The 19,760-nt window shown below is 43.5% G+C and overlaps 1 protein-coding gene across 1 annotated transcript in view; it reads right to left on the bottom strand.

Annotated features, from left to right (window-relative positions):
- AdamTS-A (ADAM metallopeptidase with thrombospondin type 1 motif A) overlaps positions 1–19,760 on the bottom strand; it is a 752,668-nt gene that overhangs the window by 172,726 nt on the left and 560,182 nt on the right. The window contains exon 4 of the mRNA XM_071594266.1: positions 19,303–19,465. Within this exon, the coding sequence (XP_071450367.1) occupies positions 19,303–19,465 (163 nt within the window). The remainder of the gene's footprint in view (positions 1–19,302; positions 19,466–19,760) is intronic.

Genomic DNA, 19,760 nt, shown 5'->3' on the forward strand with positions numbered 1-19,760 from the left:
CTTCCCTTTCCTCTTTTGCCCAACATTCTACCCTCTATCACAGTCTTCAACATCCCACTGCCGGTCAACACACCCTTCATCCACTTTTCCTGCCTCCATAGGATTTCTCCCAACAAACCCCTCTCTTCGCCCACCATACCAAGCACTTCCTCATTTGTTTTCTTCTCTGTCCATTTCACCTTCTCCATTGCTAGCCATATTTATAGCCGCTTGAAAGTAGTCGCGAATGACAAAAATTTGTCTCGATTTCGTTTCGCCCTGGACGGAAACTTTTGCAAAGATGTTCAACTACGAAGCGAGTCATTTGAAACACACACTTAACATCGAATCCTGATTTTGCTACGAAGGCTGCACAAACGAAATCGTTTCTGTGAATCAATCGGTTAGTTGCTCATGGGCCATAAAACATGTGTCGGTCGGCGTGCTTCCACCAAGGACATCAGCCGATTCAGGGGCGGCCGAAAGACAAACTTTTCCTTCAGGGGTAGAAGGTAATGAAAAGAAAGGAAGTGTGTCGAGGCGGAAGATAATAATCACTTGCCTTGAGGCAACTGACTGAATTCAGATAATTTGACAACTAATCCAAAAACAACCAACTCGACCCTTGTCATGAACTTACAAATAAAATGCAAGACGCAGCAGAAAATGAATTGAATTCAGGTTAAAAAAGAACCGGACAATCAAAGATAGAATAAGGAACAAAACCTTTTAGAGCGAATAAATTTCACTAGGATCAAAATAACACCATGAATCAAGGAAGTCGAATTGCATAAATAAACGGATGCCAGACCAGCAAAGGAGGGAGACGGAGGACTGCGGGCGAACGGTATGCAAGGGGTCAGAGGGTCACGGAAAAACGGCAGTTGGCCAAATGGAAGAACGGTACCGCGTTTCGGGTTTTGCGAGCAGAGGACATAAAGGGGAGAGCAATTGGAGCGGAGTGCGCAAAACCTTCGGCGATCCGTTCACGACTCCACGGAAACATTTCATGCTGGAGACAGCACGGCGCCGCTGCAGAGAGCCAAGCGCTCCAGGAGAAGGTTCTGGAGAGAGTGGGCGCGGTGCCGCTCCAGAGATCGTATGCTATCAGTGAGATGCGGGCACAGGCGCCACCGAAGATGGGCCGGAGGGGAGGCCGGCACGGGAGGTGAGAATGCGACCGGAAAAAGTCGAATCGAGAGGGAAGGGATTTCGGCATAACGACGAGGGTAGGCTGAAAACTAATGCACACACGCTTGTATACCACTAACAAAACGACACTCAGAAGCACTCCTGGTGGCATGTGAAAGTAACATTCCTCCTCACCACGCATGCGCCGGTTTGAGGCCGTTAAATTCATCCAGTGTAGTTTGAGAAGCGTTCAGAAGAGTTGACATGCCACTAGAGCATGTCTCCATACTTCCACTTATCAAAATACACTGGATGAATGTAACGACCTCAAACCTGCGCATGCGTGTTGAGGGGGAATGTCACTTCCACATTCCATGCTTCCGAAGGCCATTTTGTTGTGGTCTCCAAGCATGTGTGCATTAGTTTTCAGCCTAACCTCGTAATTTCGTCGTGAGGCGAAGGAGCTCGTTTTCAATGCTTGGATTGATCGTCAATAGAGTCACAGTTTTGGCCAAATGATCCAAAAACAATTTCATTAATTTTTAGGGTCACGCTTCATTCAAAGTGGGGACCTGCCACGCATCGACGGCTCCCTGTTCAATTCGTTCGTGAGTATGCGAAAAATTGCGTCCACATTGATATTTAAGAGGGAGAGTGGCGGTGCGCCCGCAATATTGCCCAAGCTAAAAGGAGATTGCGGTAGATAATGCAGCTTTAAAAAAGGTGGGGGTTAATGATAGGGACAATTGGTGAAAGATATAAATGAAACGATAGTAGAAAGTTTGATTTGTATGTACAGTACAGAGCGGTAACTCACTCGAGTAGACAACGACTTAAACGCAAACTGGACAATTTGAGATGCGGTTGCCGATATATATATATATATATATATATATATATATATATGTATATATATACTCTCCTCTCTCCGGGGTCAAATATATATATATACATATATATATATATATATATATATATATATATATATATATATAAGGAAAAGGGCCTTCCCCACCTTTATTGTGTTCGTCCTTTATATGTGTTCCTATCCCTTTTCCTTATATCTGTTTCTGTATATATGAGTATTTATTCGCCGTTTGGCGGTTTTTCGTGTTTGAATGTATATATATATATATATATATATATATATATATATATATATATATATATATTTGAGAGAAATAGGCCAATGATGAAAAACCTGTGAGGAAACGATTCGATTCTTTCAAGCGATAAAATATCTCGCCGATGCACTGCGTATCGCATTCCTCCCCCACCCCTACAGGCACGCGGAGATTGATGGCAAGCCTACTGGTTTTGGAAATCAGGTTTGAAAATCACGATCCCACGACGACATTTCGAAACCTATTAATGTTTCCTCGTTTAGACATTTACTAATCTCCGCAGCGCGCTCCCTTTCTGTTTACATCCCGCATAACAAGTTCAACTCGCCCCAAGGACAGCAAGGTCGCGAAAGGCAGCAAGGACAGTTTCCGTCCAGTGTCGAGCAATGCGCTTGTGAATGGGCGATTACGCGCTCCCACCGATAATAGAGGCGAAGGAATTTTTTTTCGGGCGAAATTAAAGAAAAACACAATGTGCAGAAAAGTGTCACTCTGGCCGCCAGATGGCACGCGGTGGCAAGCACGATGATCGAACGCCCAGTTCATGCTCTCCAAGTGTCTCTCAGTGTGTTCTTCCGATTCTCCGCGACACCGCGTCACGCCGAGATACTCCCTGAAGCGGTATCTTCAGCCAGATTCGCGGACGTGATTGACTGACGTGGCTTATTAATGCAATCTCATCTCTCATATCTTCACAGGGAGGTTATCAAAGGAACAAAAGTAGAACAATCTAGGTACATTAAAATTTGCGCGGTTGATACGACCAAATTAAAAGACAATGTGGAAACCAAACAATTTAACAAATAAGGTACTAAAGGAAAGAAGAAACAAATTGCCTTCGCGATAAAATTTCCAACATCCTTCCTTGTGAAACAACGCACGCGCTGCTGTTTTGTTCCTTTGTCAGATGCGGGCATGGAAACCGCATCCAGTTGAAGGGGGAAAGGCGAAAGAACTTCAAGCAATTTTTTTAGAATCGAATTTCCCGTCGAATCCCCGACTTTTACTGATATTCCACACCCAAATAAGAATCCCTGAATGTTCCGGGTTCTCTCGGTTTTCCCGGGTAGTCACCTTTGAAAGCCCCGTGAATTTAATCACGCATTATTAGGTTAAGTCTTTGAGCTAACAGCGAACCCGCGGGGAGCGTTGGGAAACAGGGTAACTGCCCATAAACAACTCGGGGGAGGAGACGGATGGAAAGGCACGGTTTTGGAGGAACGGAGAAGATGGGCTGCATTTGTGCGTGTTGTGTGCGTGTGTGGGTGCGTGTGAGGGGGTGTGGGTGGGGGGAGAATGATATCACACGGGGAGTCGCCGGCAGGGCGAGTGGCAGTCGAGTGAGTGGCCTTGGTTGGCGTGGAGGAAGGCACAAAACGGTTGAAGGCCGCGACACTCTCCTCTCTCCGGGGTCAAAACGCGATTAAAAGGAATTTATTGCCGCTCCGTCGTGGCGATTCATGACGATTCCAAGGCCGAAAAGATGCCTTCCTCCCTCCACCCCCTCCCCTCCGCCACCCACCCCCACGCACCCGAAAACCCTCCCCCCCCCTTCCCACGTCCACCCCTTCCTTCTTTTTCTCATCCATTAAATCCAGAGCGGGGCTGCGCTCCGTGAACCCTCCCTTTCACCCCTTTTATTTCACTTCCCACCAGGCAAAGGAATGAATGGACGGTGGGCAACGATGTAAGGGCGTAAATGGATGTGAAGTAAAAAACACTGACAACTTCATCGCTCCCATTGCCACTCTCGAACCCGACAACTCTAATTTTCTATTTCCGACCGTAGACTGAAAAATAATGCACGCATGCTTGTAGACCACAGACAAAATGACCATTAGAAGCACTCCTGGTGGCATGTGGAAGTAACATTCCCCCTCGCAACACGCAAGCTCAGGTTTGGCGTCGTTACATTCATCCATTGTATTTTGACAAGCGGAAGTATAGAGACGTGTTCTAGTGCTATATCAACTCTTCTAAAAATAGACTGGATGAATGTAACGACCTCAAACCTGCGCATTCGTGTTGAGGGGGATGTTACTTCCACATGTCACCTATAGTGCTTCTGAAGGCCATTTTGTTTGTGGTCCCCTGAGGAACCCTGAACATACGTAACGTTGAATAAACGAGGTAGAGAATGGGATATGGAATGGGCAATTTGGAAGAATTTAACAGAGATACTACCTTGATCAAAAAGTTCCCGGAATAACCACCGTGTGGCGCTCCCATCGTTCCGATTTGAGTTCTGTTTTTTTTTGTTAAATTGGTACATCTGTTGTTGATATTCCCTTTAAATCTTAGTGTCATAACTTGACATTTGCAAAAGTTACGTAGCCAAGAGTACATCTATCTCTGTGTGTGTTGGCGATTTTTTACAATTGCAGAAATGGATTTAAATTTGCAACAACGAACTTGTATTAAATTTTGCGTAAAAAACGGATTTAGTGGCGCACGGACGTTGGAAATGTTGGAAAAGTGTTTCGGCAACGATTCTCTAAAAAAAACGGTCGTTTACCAGTGGCACGAGCGGTTCAGAAGTGGTCGTGAGTCAATCGAAGATGATGAACGCAGTGGCAGACCATCGACATCGAAAGTCGGTGAAAAAATTGATAAAGTAAAAGAAATGTTGGTCAATAACCGCAAATTAACCATCAGAGAAATAGCGGAGGACTTGAACATTGCCTATGGATCCGCCCAAGACATTGTGGTTAATGATTTGGGTTTCCGTCGTGTAGCAGCAAAGTTGGTGCCAAAAGACCTCAATTTCATGCAAAAAAGAGACCGTGTTGACGTCGCAAAAGACATGATTTGCGAGGCTGAATCCGATCCCACATTCATCAAAAGGATCATTACTGGACACGAGACGTGGGTTTATGAGTACGACACGCAATCCAGACATCAGGCAAGTGAATGGCGTTCACCAAATGAGCCGAGACCAAAAAAACCACGTCGTTTTCAGTCAAAAAAGAAGGCAATGCTGACGGTTTTCATGGATTACAACGGTGTAGTGCATCATGAATTTTTGCCAGAAGGCCAGACAGTAAACAAAGAGTATTATTTGGGCGTTATGAGACGTTTGCGTGAAGCAATTCGCCGAAAGAGACCAGAAATGTGGGCAGAAAACTCGTGGATTTTGCACCATGATAACGCACCGTCGCACAGTGCTATCATTATTCGTAATTTTTTGACGAAAAATGCAACAAATACCATCCAACAGCCACCGAATTCACCTGATTTGGCTCCCTGTGACTTCTTTCTGTTCAATCGAGTTAAAAAACCATTACGGGGAACGCGTTTTAGCAGCCGAGAGGAAGTAATGGAAAAATCGCAGGAAGCACTGATGGACATACCGAAAACCGAATATAAAAAATGTTTCGAGGATTGGATCAAGCGCTGGCATAAGTGTGTTGCAGTCGATGGGGATTACTTTGAAGGGGACAATATAGATTTAGATGAATAAACTTGTATTTTTAATTTTCTGAATAAATTCCGGGAAATTTTTGATCAAGGTAGTAAGTGGGATTGAAAAATGGTTGCTTTTGGTTCGAAATTTAGAGTATTTATTACGTATCCTTCGAAGCAGAGATACATGAAGTTTAACATTGGCCATATTTTGGATCGGTCGAAAACATGCCTTCACTGGAGGACTACTCATCGTAATAGTAATAACAACTACGACACGGGTTAAGAGGATTTTCGAGGTAAACACAACGAGAGCAATGAGTAATACCCGACTGACGCAAAAATCTTGCCCCGTAATTAAATATCTTCTGGTCTCTCTATATTTGCGGAAATTGCAGGCAGATCGAAAGGGGGCGAAGGATTTGCTTGATATTCTCGCATCATCTAATATAGGGGAATTGATTCCGGAAACACACAGTGGATAAAACAAATAGAATCTTATAAATAGAACATACATAGTATATGACAACCGTGGAATGTTTCCCTTGACACCCCTCTGGCACCAAGGATTCAGTGTCCGCGCTTTTTTTTTTTTGCGCTTTAAAATTCTCCAACGGTTAACCTGTGCCCGCGAGGAAGTTAACTTTGTTGCTGTTTCTAACAATCAGGTTTACTAAGTGTTACTTTTGGCGGACATTTGGGATGTTGATACGGTAGCTTATCGCGTGCTGATCTCCCTCCAACTCTCATCAATTTTCCCTTCCGTGGATAGCGATTTCCCGAGAAAAGTGCATCAACAGTAGTAGGCCTAGAAATATGTGCACCAGCGAAATCTCTGGTGACGCTCCTCCACTAAATGCAGCGCACAATGGGCGACGCATTGAAAGTGTACAACGTACACTTCTCAGGGTTTTAATCCAAGACGATGTTCTCAAAATTAACTTTGTCGAGGATTGTCCTCCATTAGCTACTGCCGCCAGGGGGATGGCCCGCTGCCCACGAATAGCCACCCCCAGAGATATAAATGAACACACCGCCGATTTGGCCCTAATGAAACCCACGGGTGGGCCGGATCGTCCGAATAATCAAGCGACCCTGCGATAGGCGATCTGCAGGGTCCTCTTCTTTGGCGACGTGTAGCCATCGTTGGACGGGAGCTACCTCTCGCAACCAACCTTGCGACTCGCCTGTAGAGGAATGTCTCCCACCAATCAGGAGGCGAATAAATACCACGGGATTTCCTGGAAAGAGGAAATAAAATATCCGCGACCAAAATGCGAACGTCGTAAGCTTCGCACACGCTTTTCATTAATATTAACGGATATTTAGACAGAGGCGCACGGCTGCAATCTATGGTGGGGGACTACCTTCTCTGCCGTTAACATGGATTTGGTACACACCATACTTATGCAGCGTTTACCATCAGAAGTGCATGAGCTAAGATCCAGAAAAAAACTTTGCAATCTCGAATTGGCGTACTACGAAAAATCATTCCAGTTACAAAAAACAGTTATTTCAAGATATCCATGCACTTCTTCAATTATAAGACAAAAAAATTTTCCCATTCAACCACACTCCTACCCTCCACTCTCAGTATGTGTCGAACAACCCTACCCTGACAATGCCCTTCTTAGTATTACACATACCCCATCCCTCAACCTGCCTCTATCCCTTCCATGTCTCCTTCCCGCTTAACCCTTCCTCCTTCCTTCCCACCGCCAGGACACCAGCTACATGCCACCGTCCTTTCAAATAATGACCACAAGTACTTCTCTCCCCCCTCCCCTATTTTTACCTCTCTATGTCCCTGTTTCTTTGGGTTTTCCATATTTCCCCTCTTTGCCCCCACCTACCACACTCTTCAATTTTTTCTTCCCCACCCCCTTCCTCAAACAGGTATAAATGTGATGCATCACAATTTGAATTTTTTTAATTTAAACTTTTTTTGACAATTTGAATTGGTTTTTTCTTAATTGCGGATGGTGCCTTAAAACTCCCCGCCACACGCCCTTGCGGCGGCTTGCGGGGTATTAAGTCGATGTAGATGTAGAATCTTGTCTTGTACCTGAAGATGGTTTGATGAACTGAAATACGTTTTGCGATACAAATAAATCTGTGGAAAGTGCAAATTTGTTTTCCTTATAATGGCGAACTTCCACTACACCTCGCCTCAATCTGTTGAAACTATTCGGAACACTTTTTTCAACATACAATAATTTACATCATTTAAACATATTTTCCACGGCGTTGAGCCTATCATTCGTCAATAAATGTAAAATAAATTGCGGGCAAAGATTTGACACGAGGACAAAAAGAATAAGATTCTGGATATATCAAAACAAGCAATTATCACTGGGAAGCGAACATTCAAAACCTAATTGACTGCCAATTTCTTGTGAATAACTTCGATTTACTACCAAACATTACCCCAACAAGTCCCGGAACACAGTTTTTTCAAGGCAAAGCTCAAGGTAGAGTTAATTTATATCCGACGAATACAATTTTGGCGATACGTTCACGGGCGATAAAAAATATTTAAACAAATAGGTTCAAAGAATCCACTGATGCAAGTTATTTTCTTTTAAAGTAAACAGTAATATGCGGGTTGCAAATAAAAATGAGACGAGGGCTGTGAAATTTATCAAGCGAACTCTTATCAAATAAACCCGTAATTTTCCTTCACTTTAAAAATAGCCGAGCAGACGATAAGCGCGGGTTTTCTCGTGAGATATTGCATTTTTACATGAATCACCACCGCCCTGTTTTCGCGAGAAGTGAACGAAATCAATAACCTAGCCTACGGGGTCCGCCCGCTACGCGAACTGAGACCAAAATAACTTTATTTCGAAAAATTTACTCTGCATCGATTTTGTCCCCTTCAAAGTACTCTCCATTCATTGCTATGCACTTATTCCATATTCTTTTACAATGTTTAAAGCACCCTTTTAAGTCCTCGGCAGTCAGGCTTTTTAGTTTTCTCGTCGTTTCTTGCTTAATTGTGCCTTCCACATCTTCCCAGTGATGTCCCCTCATCACATTTTTGCGTTTTGTGGGAATTGGAAATAGTCGCAGGGGGTGAGATCTGGCGAATAAGGAGGATGATCAAGGATGGTGATTGAAGTTTTTGCCAGAAGCTGGCGAACGATAAATTCCTAATGTGCAGGTGACTTGTCATGGTGAAGGATCCGGATCCATCGCCTTGAGTCAAATGTGGTCGCACGCGATCTCTCAAACGCTTGAGAACTATAAATTAGAACTCAGCATTTACTGTTTGTCATTCAGGAAGAACTTCATGATGCCCAACAACTTTGACACCAAAGAAAACCAGGATCATGAATTTGATTTTCGATCGGCTTTTTCTTGATATTATTGGTCCTGGGGTTCATCATTTGCTTTGTGTAAAAGAAACACATACTTGAAACAAAATACATTTGAAAAACAATGGCACTTAAAAATTAGCGTAATTCCCAACCGTACCTGTACCATTTACACATGGCCCACATTACTCAGCATACAAAACAGCGCACCAAAACCGTCCAACCTACAATTACTTAGCTTGATTTATATCGAGTATCTCCAAAATAAATTTTTAAATTAAAATGTGGAAGACTTTGAGTCACAATGCTACATTAATTACTTAAAGATGCCGTCTTTAAATTCGATAACAGAACGCTGTTTAACTCGTGTTAACATAGCACTAGAACACGTCTCCATACTTCCGCTTCTCGAAATACACTGGATGAATTTAACGACCTCAAACCTGCACATGCGTGTTGAGGGGGAATGTTACTTCCACATGCCACCAAGGGTGCTTCTGAAGGTCATTTTGTTCGTGGTCTACAAGAATGTGTGCGTTAGTTTTCAGCCTACCCTCGTATGACTCGCGGGCGCGATTTATTAAATTCGGACTGTCGAATGAGTGCCTGGTTTTCACGTAGCACTCAGAACATTCCGAAAACCGTTGTGTATCGCATCGTTACGGGCTGATTGAACACGCGGAAGGTGTGCGCAAAGTTGGTCCGAAAACTATTTACGGGGGAGGGAAAGACCAATTGAGTGCCGATCGCGAGTGAAATGAAGGAACGTGTGGAGAAATTGGCAAGTCAGACAACGTTGATGTGACTTCTTTTGGTACGCGAGGGTCAAGACCGCAGTCAAAGACCGCCGTTTAGATAGCATTGAGTCCATCCAAGCGACCGTGACAACAGCTTTCAATGAGGTCCCCGGCGAGGCCTTAGAGGGGGCATCCCTGGCATGGGAGAGCCAGTAGAAAAAAATGAGTAGGTGCTCATGGAGAGTAATTTGTAGATTATTAACTCCTTGTTTACAATTGTCAATACATATTGTTGAAAAAATATATTTTATGGCTTTTGGGACGCACCCTGTATTAGATGCATATATTATTTATATATATATATATATGTACGAGGGTCATCCGGAAAGTAGTACCCGTTCGTGAAATAAAGACACAAAAGTAAATATTAACAAACATAAAAAATTTTATTTGAAAGAGGATACTTTAAACTACTTCTCAACATAATCTCCAAGCAAATTAAGGCATTTGTCATAACGTGTGACAAGTTTCTGTATTCCTGCTGCATAGTCCTTCGCCGCCAGCTCATTGAGATACAGGGTCACTCCTTCTTTAAGTTCTTCATCGCTGTCAAATCTTTTTCCTGCCAAAAAGTCTTTAAGCTTTGTAAAGAGATGAAAATCTGAAGGGGCCAAGTCCGGGCTATACGGTGGATGGTCGAAAGTTTCCCATTTGAATTGCTGCAAAAGTTTTTGTGTTATCCCAGCTGCATGAGGCCTGGCATTGTCATGAACGAGAATGACACCAGTAGACAATAGACCTCGCCGCCGATTTTGTATTGCCCGCCGTAATTTCTTTAATGTTTCACAATACGCATTGGCATTAATAGTGTCTCCACGGGCCATAAAATCAATAAGCAATACACCTCGTCGATCCCAGAAAATGGTTGCCATGAGTTTCCTGGTGGACAGAACTGTCTTGAATTTTTTTGGTTTGTTTGGTGAATGAGCATGATGCCACTCCATTGACTGTCGTTTACTCTCAGGTGATGCATAACAAACCCATGTTTCGTCACCAGTAATTATGCGAGTCAAGAAAGAGTCTCCTTCATCAGAATAACGTCCCAAAAACGTCAGTGCTGCAGCCATACGCTTGGTTTTGTGCTCATCTGTAAGCTTGCGAGGGACCCATCTTGCACAAATTTTTGCATAATGCAGATGGTGTTTAACAATTTCATGAACAATTGTTCGAGAAACATTGGGAAAATGCTCACAGATGTCATCAATTGTGACGCGCCGATCGTTCCTCACGAATTCGTCAACTGAGCTCACCAGTTGGTCTGTAATGACAGACGGTCTCTCCGAACGCTCATCGTCGTGTGTGTTCCCCCTCCCCATGTTGAAGTTGCGACACCACCGCCGAACAGACGACTCGTCCATTACATTGTCTCCATACACCTCCTTTAATTGGCGATGAATATCACATGGGCGAACGTTTCTTGCATTGAGGAATTTAATCACTGCCCTCACTTCACAACTGGCGGCGTTCTCAATTTTTTTAAACATTGTAAACAATCACAGAAACAACACAGGCAATGCTAGCGTCACGCAACTTGGCTCAGAGAAGGCAGACAAGCCACTGAAGCTATCTGACCTCGTCCAGCGGCTACTCGCGTCGTCAGCACTTCATGCGGCACGAACGGGTACTACTTTCCGGATGACCCTCGTGTATATATATATATAATGACCCTATCGCTGTCGAACAATGTTTTTATGATCCCCCATCGTTCGTGGAAAAATGACATCTTAAATCTATCTCTTCTACACTTGATCTCTCTAATTTTACTAGCTTGATCTCTCCTACCTAAGTACGATGGGGTAATAATATATTTTCAATATCACTGCTAAAGAGGCCTTCTTCTAATTTATGCATGAGCTTCAATCTGTAATTTAACCTTCGCTCTGTGAGTGATTCCCAGCCTAGCTGATCTAATATTTTGGATATGCTACTAACTTTATCATGACAACGTTTTACAAATCTAGCTCCTCTAGGCTGCACGCGATCCTATTCGGAAATTGATCCAACTTCGTGAGATAGACCCCGTGGTTGAGCTTTAAGGCATCGAGTGCGCCTACCAGGCCGCCGATGGTTAGTCGACCTACAGATAATCCAAAGGGTAGCGGAATTGACAAGTGCGCTCGACGAATAAGCTGCCGTAGACAATTAGCAGCGGTACTCGAAAGGGTTGGGAGACCACCGTTGGGAAAGATTGTCTAAATATTCTACAAAATCCTGCGAAGAGGCGAGGGTCTGCCGCCAACCACCCTTACGAGAGGGCTAAGCGACGCTCAATTGACAGAGGACGTCAGCAAGGAGTAACTAGGAGGAAATGAAGAGATAGGCAGTTAAGAAGAGGATATTTTGGAGGGCAGCTGCAAACCAATCCTAGAATTGAAAGCCCATAACAATGATGAAAAGAGGTTTAACCGAATCGAATCGGTATTATTCAGGAATATAACATAATCATCGACACCTACGAAACAAACAATTTCCGCCCCTCTATAAACTGACACCATATCACGAGAGCAGAAAACGTGCTTGAGGAAGGATTTATTTAAGTGTAGGGCGGCAGGTTATTTTGTTTTGGGTGGAGCTTAGAAATACAGCGGTTGTTTGTTAGTGTCCGCCCAAAACCGACCCTAAACGGTAGAACACAAAAATAATAATGTCAACGAGGCATCTGCTTAATTTGAAAAGGCATAAGGGTCATGTATTTCAATGAGTTTCCATCGGCCATTATTGCCAAGGGTGTTTGTTGTTTGCGTCTCCAAGGGTGAATCACTATCTGGGGAGAATCCGTGAAGATAATATTATTCTTTGCCCACCCACCCGTCGAGATGTCTTCATGATATGGGAGACAGTTGGCATCTCTCCGCGCTCGGCCTGCATCTCTGACGGGCAGCCGCCGCTATCTCGCGTTATCATCATCTCGCGGCGCCGGAGACCTGACGAGGTGGCCGGCACCCAGTTGGCGACGGGAGGTCGCAGAAGAAGAAGCCTTCGGGGGCGGCTTCCGGAGGGAGAGACGGCGAGTGACAAAGAGGGGGCGGGGGGTGTGGACCAAGTCATCGCCGGCAATCAGATTGCCATTCCGAGATTACTCCGAAAGCATTTACAGAGAATGGCAGCGAACGTCATGTTTCTCAAATACTTCATGCTAATGGAAATGTGTTCGGGGCAACAATTTACATCATAATCTGGCGCACTTCCACATGAGGACGACATTCACTGATAAGATCTCATTTTCTTTCCACCCTCTCAAATTGAAATGTCCGACTGGAGGATATGTAATTGAACATATTCTGAAAATGGACTCAGCGACGGTGGGAGTTTTTTAAAGACTACAATTGATAAGCAAGCATTGCATCATATTAACATTGAACAAACAATTTAATGTCAGCTACATTTCATTAGGGTTCCGATTTAATTTCTATCCAAATGATCACAAATTAGCCTGATCTTGGTTTATACAGCAGTGTGCATAAAATTGATCAATAAGAACTGCACACGTCAAAAGTGTCAGCACGCCGGGTTACACGGCTACTGACTTCTTTCCAGATGGAAACACGGAAATCAATACCGATGTGGCAAGGAAATTTTGTCACATCCACCCTATTCTTCCGATCTCGCTCCAAGCGACTTTTTCTTATTCCCAGAACTTGAAAACCTCATCGGGGTCGGAGATTTGACAACACACATGAAGTCACACAGGATGACGAACAATGACTTTCGATGCCATGTGCTGAGTTCTATCATGAAGTGCCGAGTCTCTCAAAGGTCAAGAAATGCCGGGAGCTCTGATTGGTGAATATGTAGAGATGTCTTTGGAATACTAATAAAAAATTAAGTTTCTATCTCATTTGTGTATAAGTCATCATTAAACTTTTACGATAGCCCTTCGTATGGTGGGAGAGGCAAGTTGTTGGGTGAAATCCCAAAAGATTTGAAAAAGTGGGTGGAGGAAATATTGAGAAGTGCAATGTTGAAGGGAAGGGCGTGATCTGAGGAAGCAATGTTGAGAAAGCGGAGAGGAATACAGGGTGCGTTCCAAAAGTAATTCAATTAAGTTTCCCGCGCCTCTTCTATTGTTCGGAGTGGGATCAAGCCACTTGAATTAGATGGTGGAAAAGCTAAGCTTTGCCACTAAACCGGTCTCAGTGCTCTCCAAGCTGTGGAAACGGCACAAAGTCAGTTATTTTAAACCTCTGCGCGGCGACCATGTCACGAGAAAAATGGAATCGACGATCCAGCTACATTACACGATTACTAAGTTTGGTGCTTAACTGAAAAAATCTCTTAAGGAGAGTAAAAAAATGATGTGGAAAGAGAAGCGGAATGTAGGACGATATGAAAGCAGGTGGGAAGTACGAAGAATGGAAGAAGGAAATGACTTCAGAGAGGCAGGAGGAAGCCATGCCACGTGAAACCCAGTATTTGTTCGGAAACGTCCAAAACCTATGCGTAGATGATGAACTGAATTCGGGTGGCGATTGATTCCAAATAGTTTTCAATAATTCAGAAAGCATTAAGAGCAGTGTAGTTGAATGGGGAGATGCAGCACACTCCTAATATCAGGCCAATTCCTCGTTAAGGAACTAAATAGATTCCGAGTCGGTTGAATACAGAAACCTTCCTAAATGAGCCAGCTTCTTGTGGCAACGAGTCGCCCTAGAGGCCCCATGGAGGGGCCCACCCCAATCCCCCCAAGCACTTCCGTGGTAAACAGAACGCGGGAAGCGGGAAATAAAACCACTTCGGTGAGGGGAGATGCCCCCTACGGAGGGGGCGGGGGCGTCAAAGGGGCGCCCCCTTCCCCTCCGTGGGCCGACTCCTTCATGCCCACTCGACGACTGCAATTACACCTACTCCCCGCCGCAATTACGGCCGCTGGATACCACCCTCGGGGGCAAGAGGAATAAGAACAAAAGCAGAGCTGGGACAGCTAATAAATACAGCCGTGTTATTTTCGTATTTATGACAGCATTTTCCCGAAAACTGAGTCACCGCTAGAAAAACACTCAGGTTCCTCAGAAATGTATTTTCTCCATTTAAACCACAATTTAACAAATATTAATACGAGATAATAAGATGCATATCCCAGACGGAGGGTTAAGGGAGTTAATGATTACGGAGCGTATTTTCAAGCCAAAACTATAAATTGTCAATGGCGATGGGATGCTGGATACTATGACAGAGGGGAGGACGTTGGGCAAACGAGAAAGGTGCAGGAATAGGATAGGCAAATCCAATGGAATGAAGAGAGGGAAGGGGTACGCGGAATTGAAAAGGGGTTATTTGTAGTAGTGCCGGATTTCCGGTTGTGTTCTTTGCTAGGAGAGGCATTTTTGTGTAATCTTTTAGGCTGTGTCCATCCCAAACGTACCCTAACCGGTAGAATAAGAATAATAATTGCATTAAAAATCTCAAAGCAGCCATTCCATTTCTGGAAGTGGATCAGTAGGAATACATTAAGGCGAGAAGTGCGTTTTGACACGAAACAACATTTTAGAGAATAAAGTAACGGCAAAAAAAGAGTTATTTATTAACTAAGGGTAATTTAATTAAAACAAATAAGATGATACTACGATGCGTGATGGGCTTTAAATACTTTAAAAGAAAATGTATATATATATATATATATATATATATATATATATATATATATATATATATATATATATATATATATATATAAATTCCTCTCCGTAATATGCAGACGGACGAATCAAATGCATGCGTGGCTGTCTCCGTGGAGACTCCAACGCCCGCGGCGCACTCTTCGTTGTCTGAGGAGGGGGGAGAGGGAGCACCGCGCGAAGAGTGCCGTCCGGGTTCGACAGGATGATAAACCCACGGATTACCCTTGTACAAGGCCGCGAGAACAGGGACATGCACCAACGGTGCAGCCGTTGGTATGCCGTCCGTGCCGATGCCCAAGGGGTTGGGGGGGGGCAGGCATCGTCGCTCGAGGGAGAAAGAGATGGGGTTAGGCGATGTCGCGGGGTAGTGGGAGGGGTCGGTCCAGGAAGGGGAGATGTAAGGGGAGGAACAATCGGGCGAAAGGCATGGGAAGTTATGGAGGGGAGTAATGCTTTAGGGAGCGTGTCCACCGATTGAGTCGCAATAATTTCCGAGTTCAACTAAGAAACGACTGGCATAGGTATAGAATGAGCTCGATGGTAAGAAAACGACAGTAATGAGATTCTTAAGGAATATCGTACAGCTAAGCCAAAACGTTGAAACTGGAGGAGATAAACCAAGGCAAATACAATTCATCTATCCAGGAAATGTTTTAGACAAAGATGGGAAAAGTAGTACTGATAATGGTAGACTGATTAATTAGGCAAAGAAGTTTTGTATTTTATTTATTATTTATTTATATACTTGATCTCTCTAACACTATTGGCATGACCTCTCCTATTATAGTATGATGGGGATAATAACACATTTTCAACATCATCGGATCTCCTTCCAATTTATGCAAAGGCTTCAATCTGTATGAGAGGGTTTATGACAAGGGTCTTAAGAAGAGTCGTTAGAGACAAGAGCGGTGAAAACCTCTTACTACACCGTAGTTTTATACGTTTAGGAAATTTGGTCGCTCAGGCAAAATACTAGATAATATTTCAGATTTTGACTTTTGAGTATTTGGTGAGGAGAATGATGGAAAAAATAAAAAGGAAAGAAATAAAAATAAACGAAGAAGTACTGAGATTTGGGCCGGGGAAATGGTGGGTGGGAAGGAGGGGGGGGAGAAGGCTGTCGCGAGAAATACGAAAAAGGTTGGATAAGTGGATGCATGGCACACAGGCTGGGAATGCAGTGCTGAAGACTGTCGGGAGGTGCGGACACCCGAGGTGTGGGGGGGGGAGGGCGAGGCGGGAAGTGTGCTGAGTTAAGGAATGAATTATTATCATGCATGCATAGATTGTTACGGTGTTTAGCGTATTTTTCGATTGGGTTTAGATGAATATCAGTCCTTGGCCGCTGAGTTCAACTAAAACCCCCATCGACGGCTATTAATTAATAACGGGTGACCTGTGGAGACTTGGGCGAGTCGGATGGAGGGGAGGTGACCGCATGATGACCAACATCAAAGCCTCGGGCTACATCAGCGATCTCCACCGGATGTCCGCATCCGCTGACATAAGCGCGACGTTATGCCACACCAACATATTATGAACGAAGTCTCCATTTCATCGCCAGCAAATGAATCATGAACTTTTAGTCGGGAGTTGTAACGTGCGCGCAGGGAAAGTTCTTAAGTTCGCGGCAAACTTTTCGACTTTCTTTTAACTTCATGGAAAAAGATAAAATGGAAGAATTAAAAGCCACCACACACGTTCTAAGGAAACGATGCGAATGAATTCGTTGCAAACAGTGAAAAAGAAACATGACTTCTCGAACATAGTCCGAGATTCATTTAGAGCCGCATTGGAAGGAAATGTAGGAATGAGCATGAGTGAGCTACGCTTGCAAATTTTAGCGACAGTAAGATAAAGTTAGCCTGAAGGAGGAATGAGCGAAGAGGGAGTGAATGAAACCAATTACACAGGGTTGACATATCATCATATTGTTAGGAATTTAATTTTGCCCTAACCTCTTCTTCATCCGAGGTTTCTCGACTTAACTCAAGCCAATAGACCATGACGATTGATATTTAAGGTCTGAGATTTAGATTAGTGGAGAGAGGAACTTGCACCCAGGTGCATCAGAGACCATATTTCGCTAACGTCAAAGACCATTTTGAAATGAAATGAAATTATTGACTTAGAAATTTCACACAGTTAATTTAAAAAAAAACACGACCCAGGTTTCGACGTTGAAAGTCATTATCAGGTGATTCTCATAGCAAACTTTGTATACCCACATATACGAGAATCCCTTCTGATCGAGGGAGGGGAGGTTGGTCAGAGAGGGGGGGGAGATTGGAGGGGTAAAGAGGTTAAATTGTAGCTGGGAAGAAAAGAGAATTACATCTTCCGGTGTCAATCGTTGACTTGGAAGAATGGTAGGTCTAGGAGTGGGGAGTGAGTGGGAGGGATACTAAATTTCGTTGGTAAGCTCATCTTTGCAACGGACACATTTCAAAATTTCCAACTGCTTCAAAGCATCGAGTCTATGAATTTTACTTTCAAAATGAAGAATTTTAGTCACAAAGCCACTTTTGTGGTCACTTTCGATGAGGTACTTCGTAAATAGGAATGACGGGAAATAAAAAAAATCCATAATTTCATTTCAATATGTTATGCAAATTCCATAAAGTTACGCCAGAGACAACACAATTTCAAAGAAGATTGCTCTTAAGAACAATGCCGCCATTATTTCGAGAATATTTTCATCAATGGGTGAAAGCGGTGAATGTACAATGATACTAATAATTGAAACTTGCATAATTTCGAGAACAAAACAAATTTTTACATACTTCCATGCTGCTTCATACTTGAAATTTAAGTGATTCATGAAAAATGAAACAGTTTCTGGGGTCACTTGGTGGAAATTCTTCATATTGAAATTAAATTTAAAATACTTCGAAACCTAGGTAGTAATAAAAGTGGTTTATGTGGAAAGGCGAACTATTTTTAATTTAATTTCAATTTAAGTGATTCAATAATTCCGTATTAAGAGGAAGCATCCAGAATCGCCCAGGATGGGCTTCAAACCGCTCTGAAACGAGAAAAGCGACAATGATCGCAAATGTTTTTTTTTAAGGTAATCTACCGGTTAAGGTAGGTTTTTTGATGGACACAACTACCAAACAAACATTTTTATTTCTTCTAACAAAACACAAAATCCATCATCCTACTCTATATCAGATCCCTCTTCATCTCTGAGTACTTTCTTCCTCCCTTCATCCCGTCCAACATCCCTATCCTCTTCCTTCCCTTTCCTCTTTTGCCCAACATTCTACCCTCTATCACAGTCTTCAACATCCCACTGCCGGTCAACAGCTTCCGAAACGGGAGTTACTTTTTTTCTAGATTTCGCTTTCAAAACACGAAAGGATTGACTTCGCATTACGCAGTGCGTACAGATTTGCGCAAATAATTCGTTTCCATTTTAAAATGGTAAATAATTTCTTGTTCCACAGAACCAGACAAATATATATTTACAAACCGAATTATTGATGAATTCACTTGCATGAACCTGTAAAAGTAATTAGACAGATTATCCGACACAATGGATAACTGACGAAGGTCTTATAATGTAGACTAGGGGTAAATTTAAATAATGTACATTATTTTAATTTTTAGACAGCGGAATCGAACGCATAGGAACGAAGAGATTAATATTTTGGACAGACTTCTATATAAAAAAAACTCCTACGGTCAAAATTAACATCCAGGCGTGATATGGTAAGCTCGGAAATGCGTGTTGTACGGCCCGTTGATGGGACAAGGTTGTTAATCATTGATTGAGCGCATTAAACGGAGATGATTTTCGAAGACGAGGGCCGTCGTTTCCTTGGGTTGGTCGCATCTGGAGCACAAGGGCCGGTCCCCCTGGAGGTGCGACTAGGAGGGGGGAAGGAGGGGGTGAGACCCCCCCCCCCTGGTGTGGTCCAACACTTACCGCCGTCCACTCCGCAAGAGGAGGCGCCGTGGTGAGCCGAGGGGTCGGCCGCCGCCGGTTTGTTCACCCGGTAGATGGCGTGCAGGGGCGCCGGGATCTGCGGCTTCCACGCTTCTATCGGCTCGATGAAGAAGGAGCCGTCCGTCGTCCGGATGTGACCCGTCTGCAGAGGGAGAGACAGAGAGAGGGAGATGGTGAGCGAGCGGAGGGCAGGCTTTTTAATGGATATAAGGGGATGACTCCGTTGAAAAGATACCGTCAAAACATCTCCTGCTTCATATTTGCTGGTTTACGGCACATCAGGACCATAAAATTAAAATATTATTCCCGTTCCAAAGATTATCCAAGATTAGAATTAAAGGTACTGTTCCTCAACACTACGTTGCCGGCAAAAAAACCTATGTCATTTGTTGACATTGTATAATAGGTTTAGAGGGATTGAAAACTTGTTAAAAAAA

This window comes from Hetaerina americana, unplaced genomic scaffold, assembly GCF_022747635.1.
Source record: "Hetaerina americana unplaced genomic scaffold, ioHetAmer1.1.p SCAF_6, whole genome shotgun sequence".
Lineage (NCBI taxonomy): Eukaryota > Metazoa > Arthropoda > Insecta > Odonata > Calopterygidae > Hetaerina > Hetaerina americana.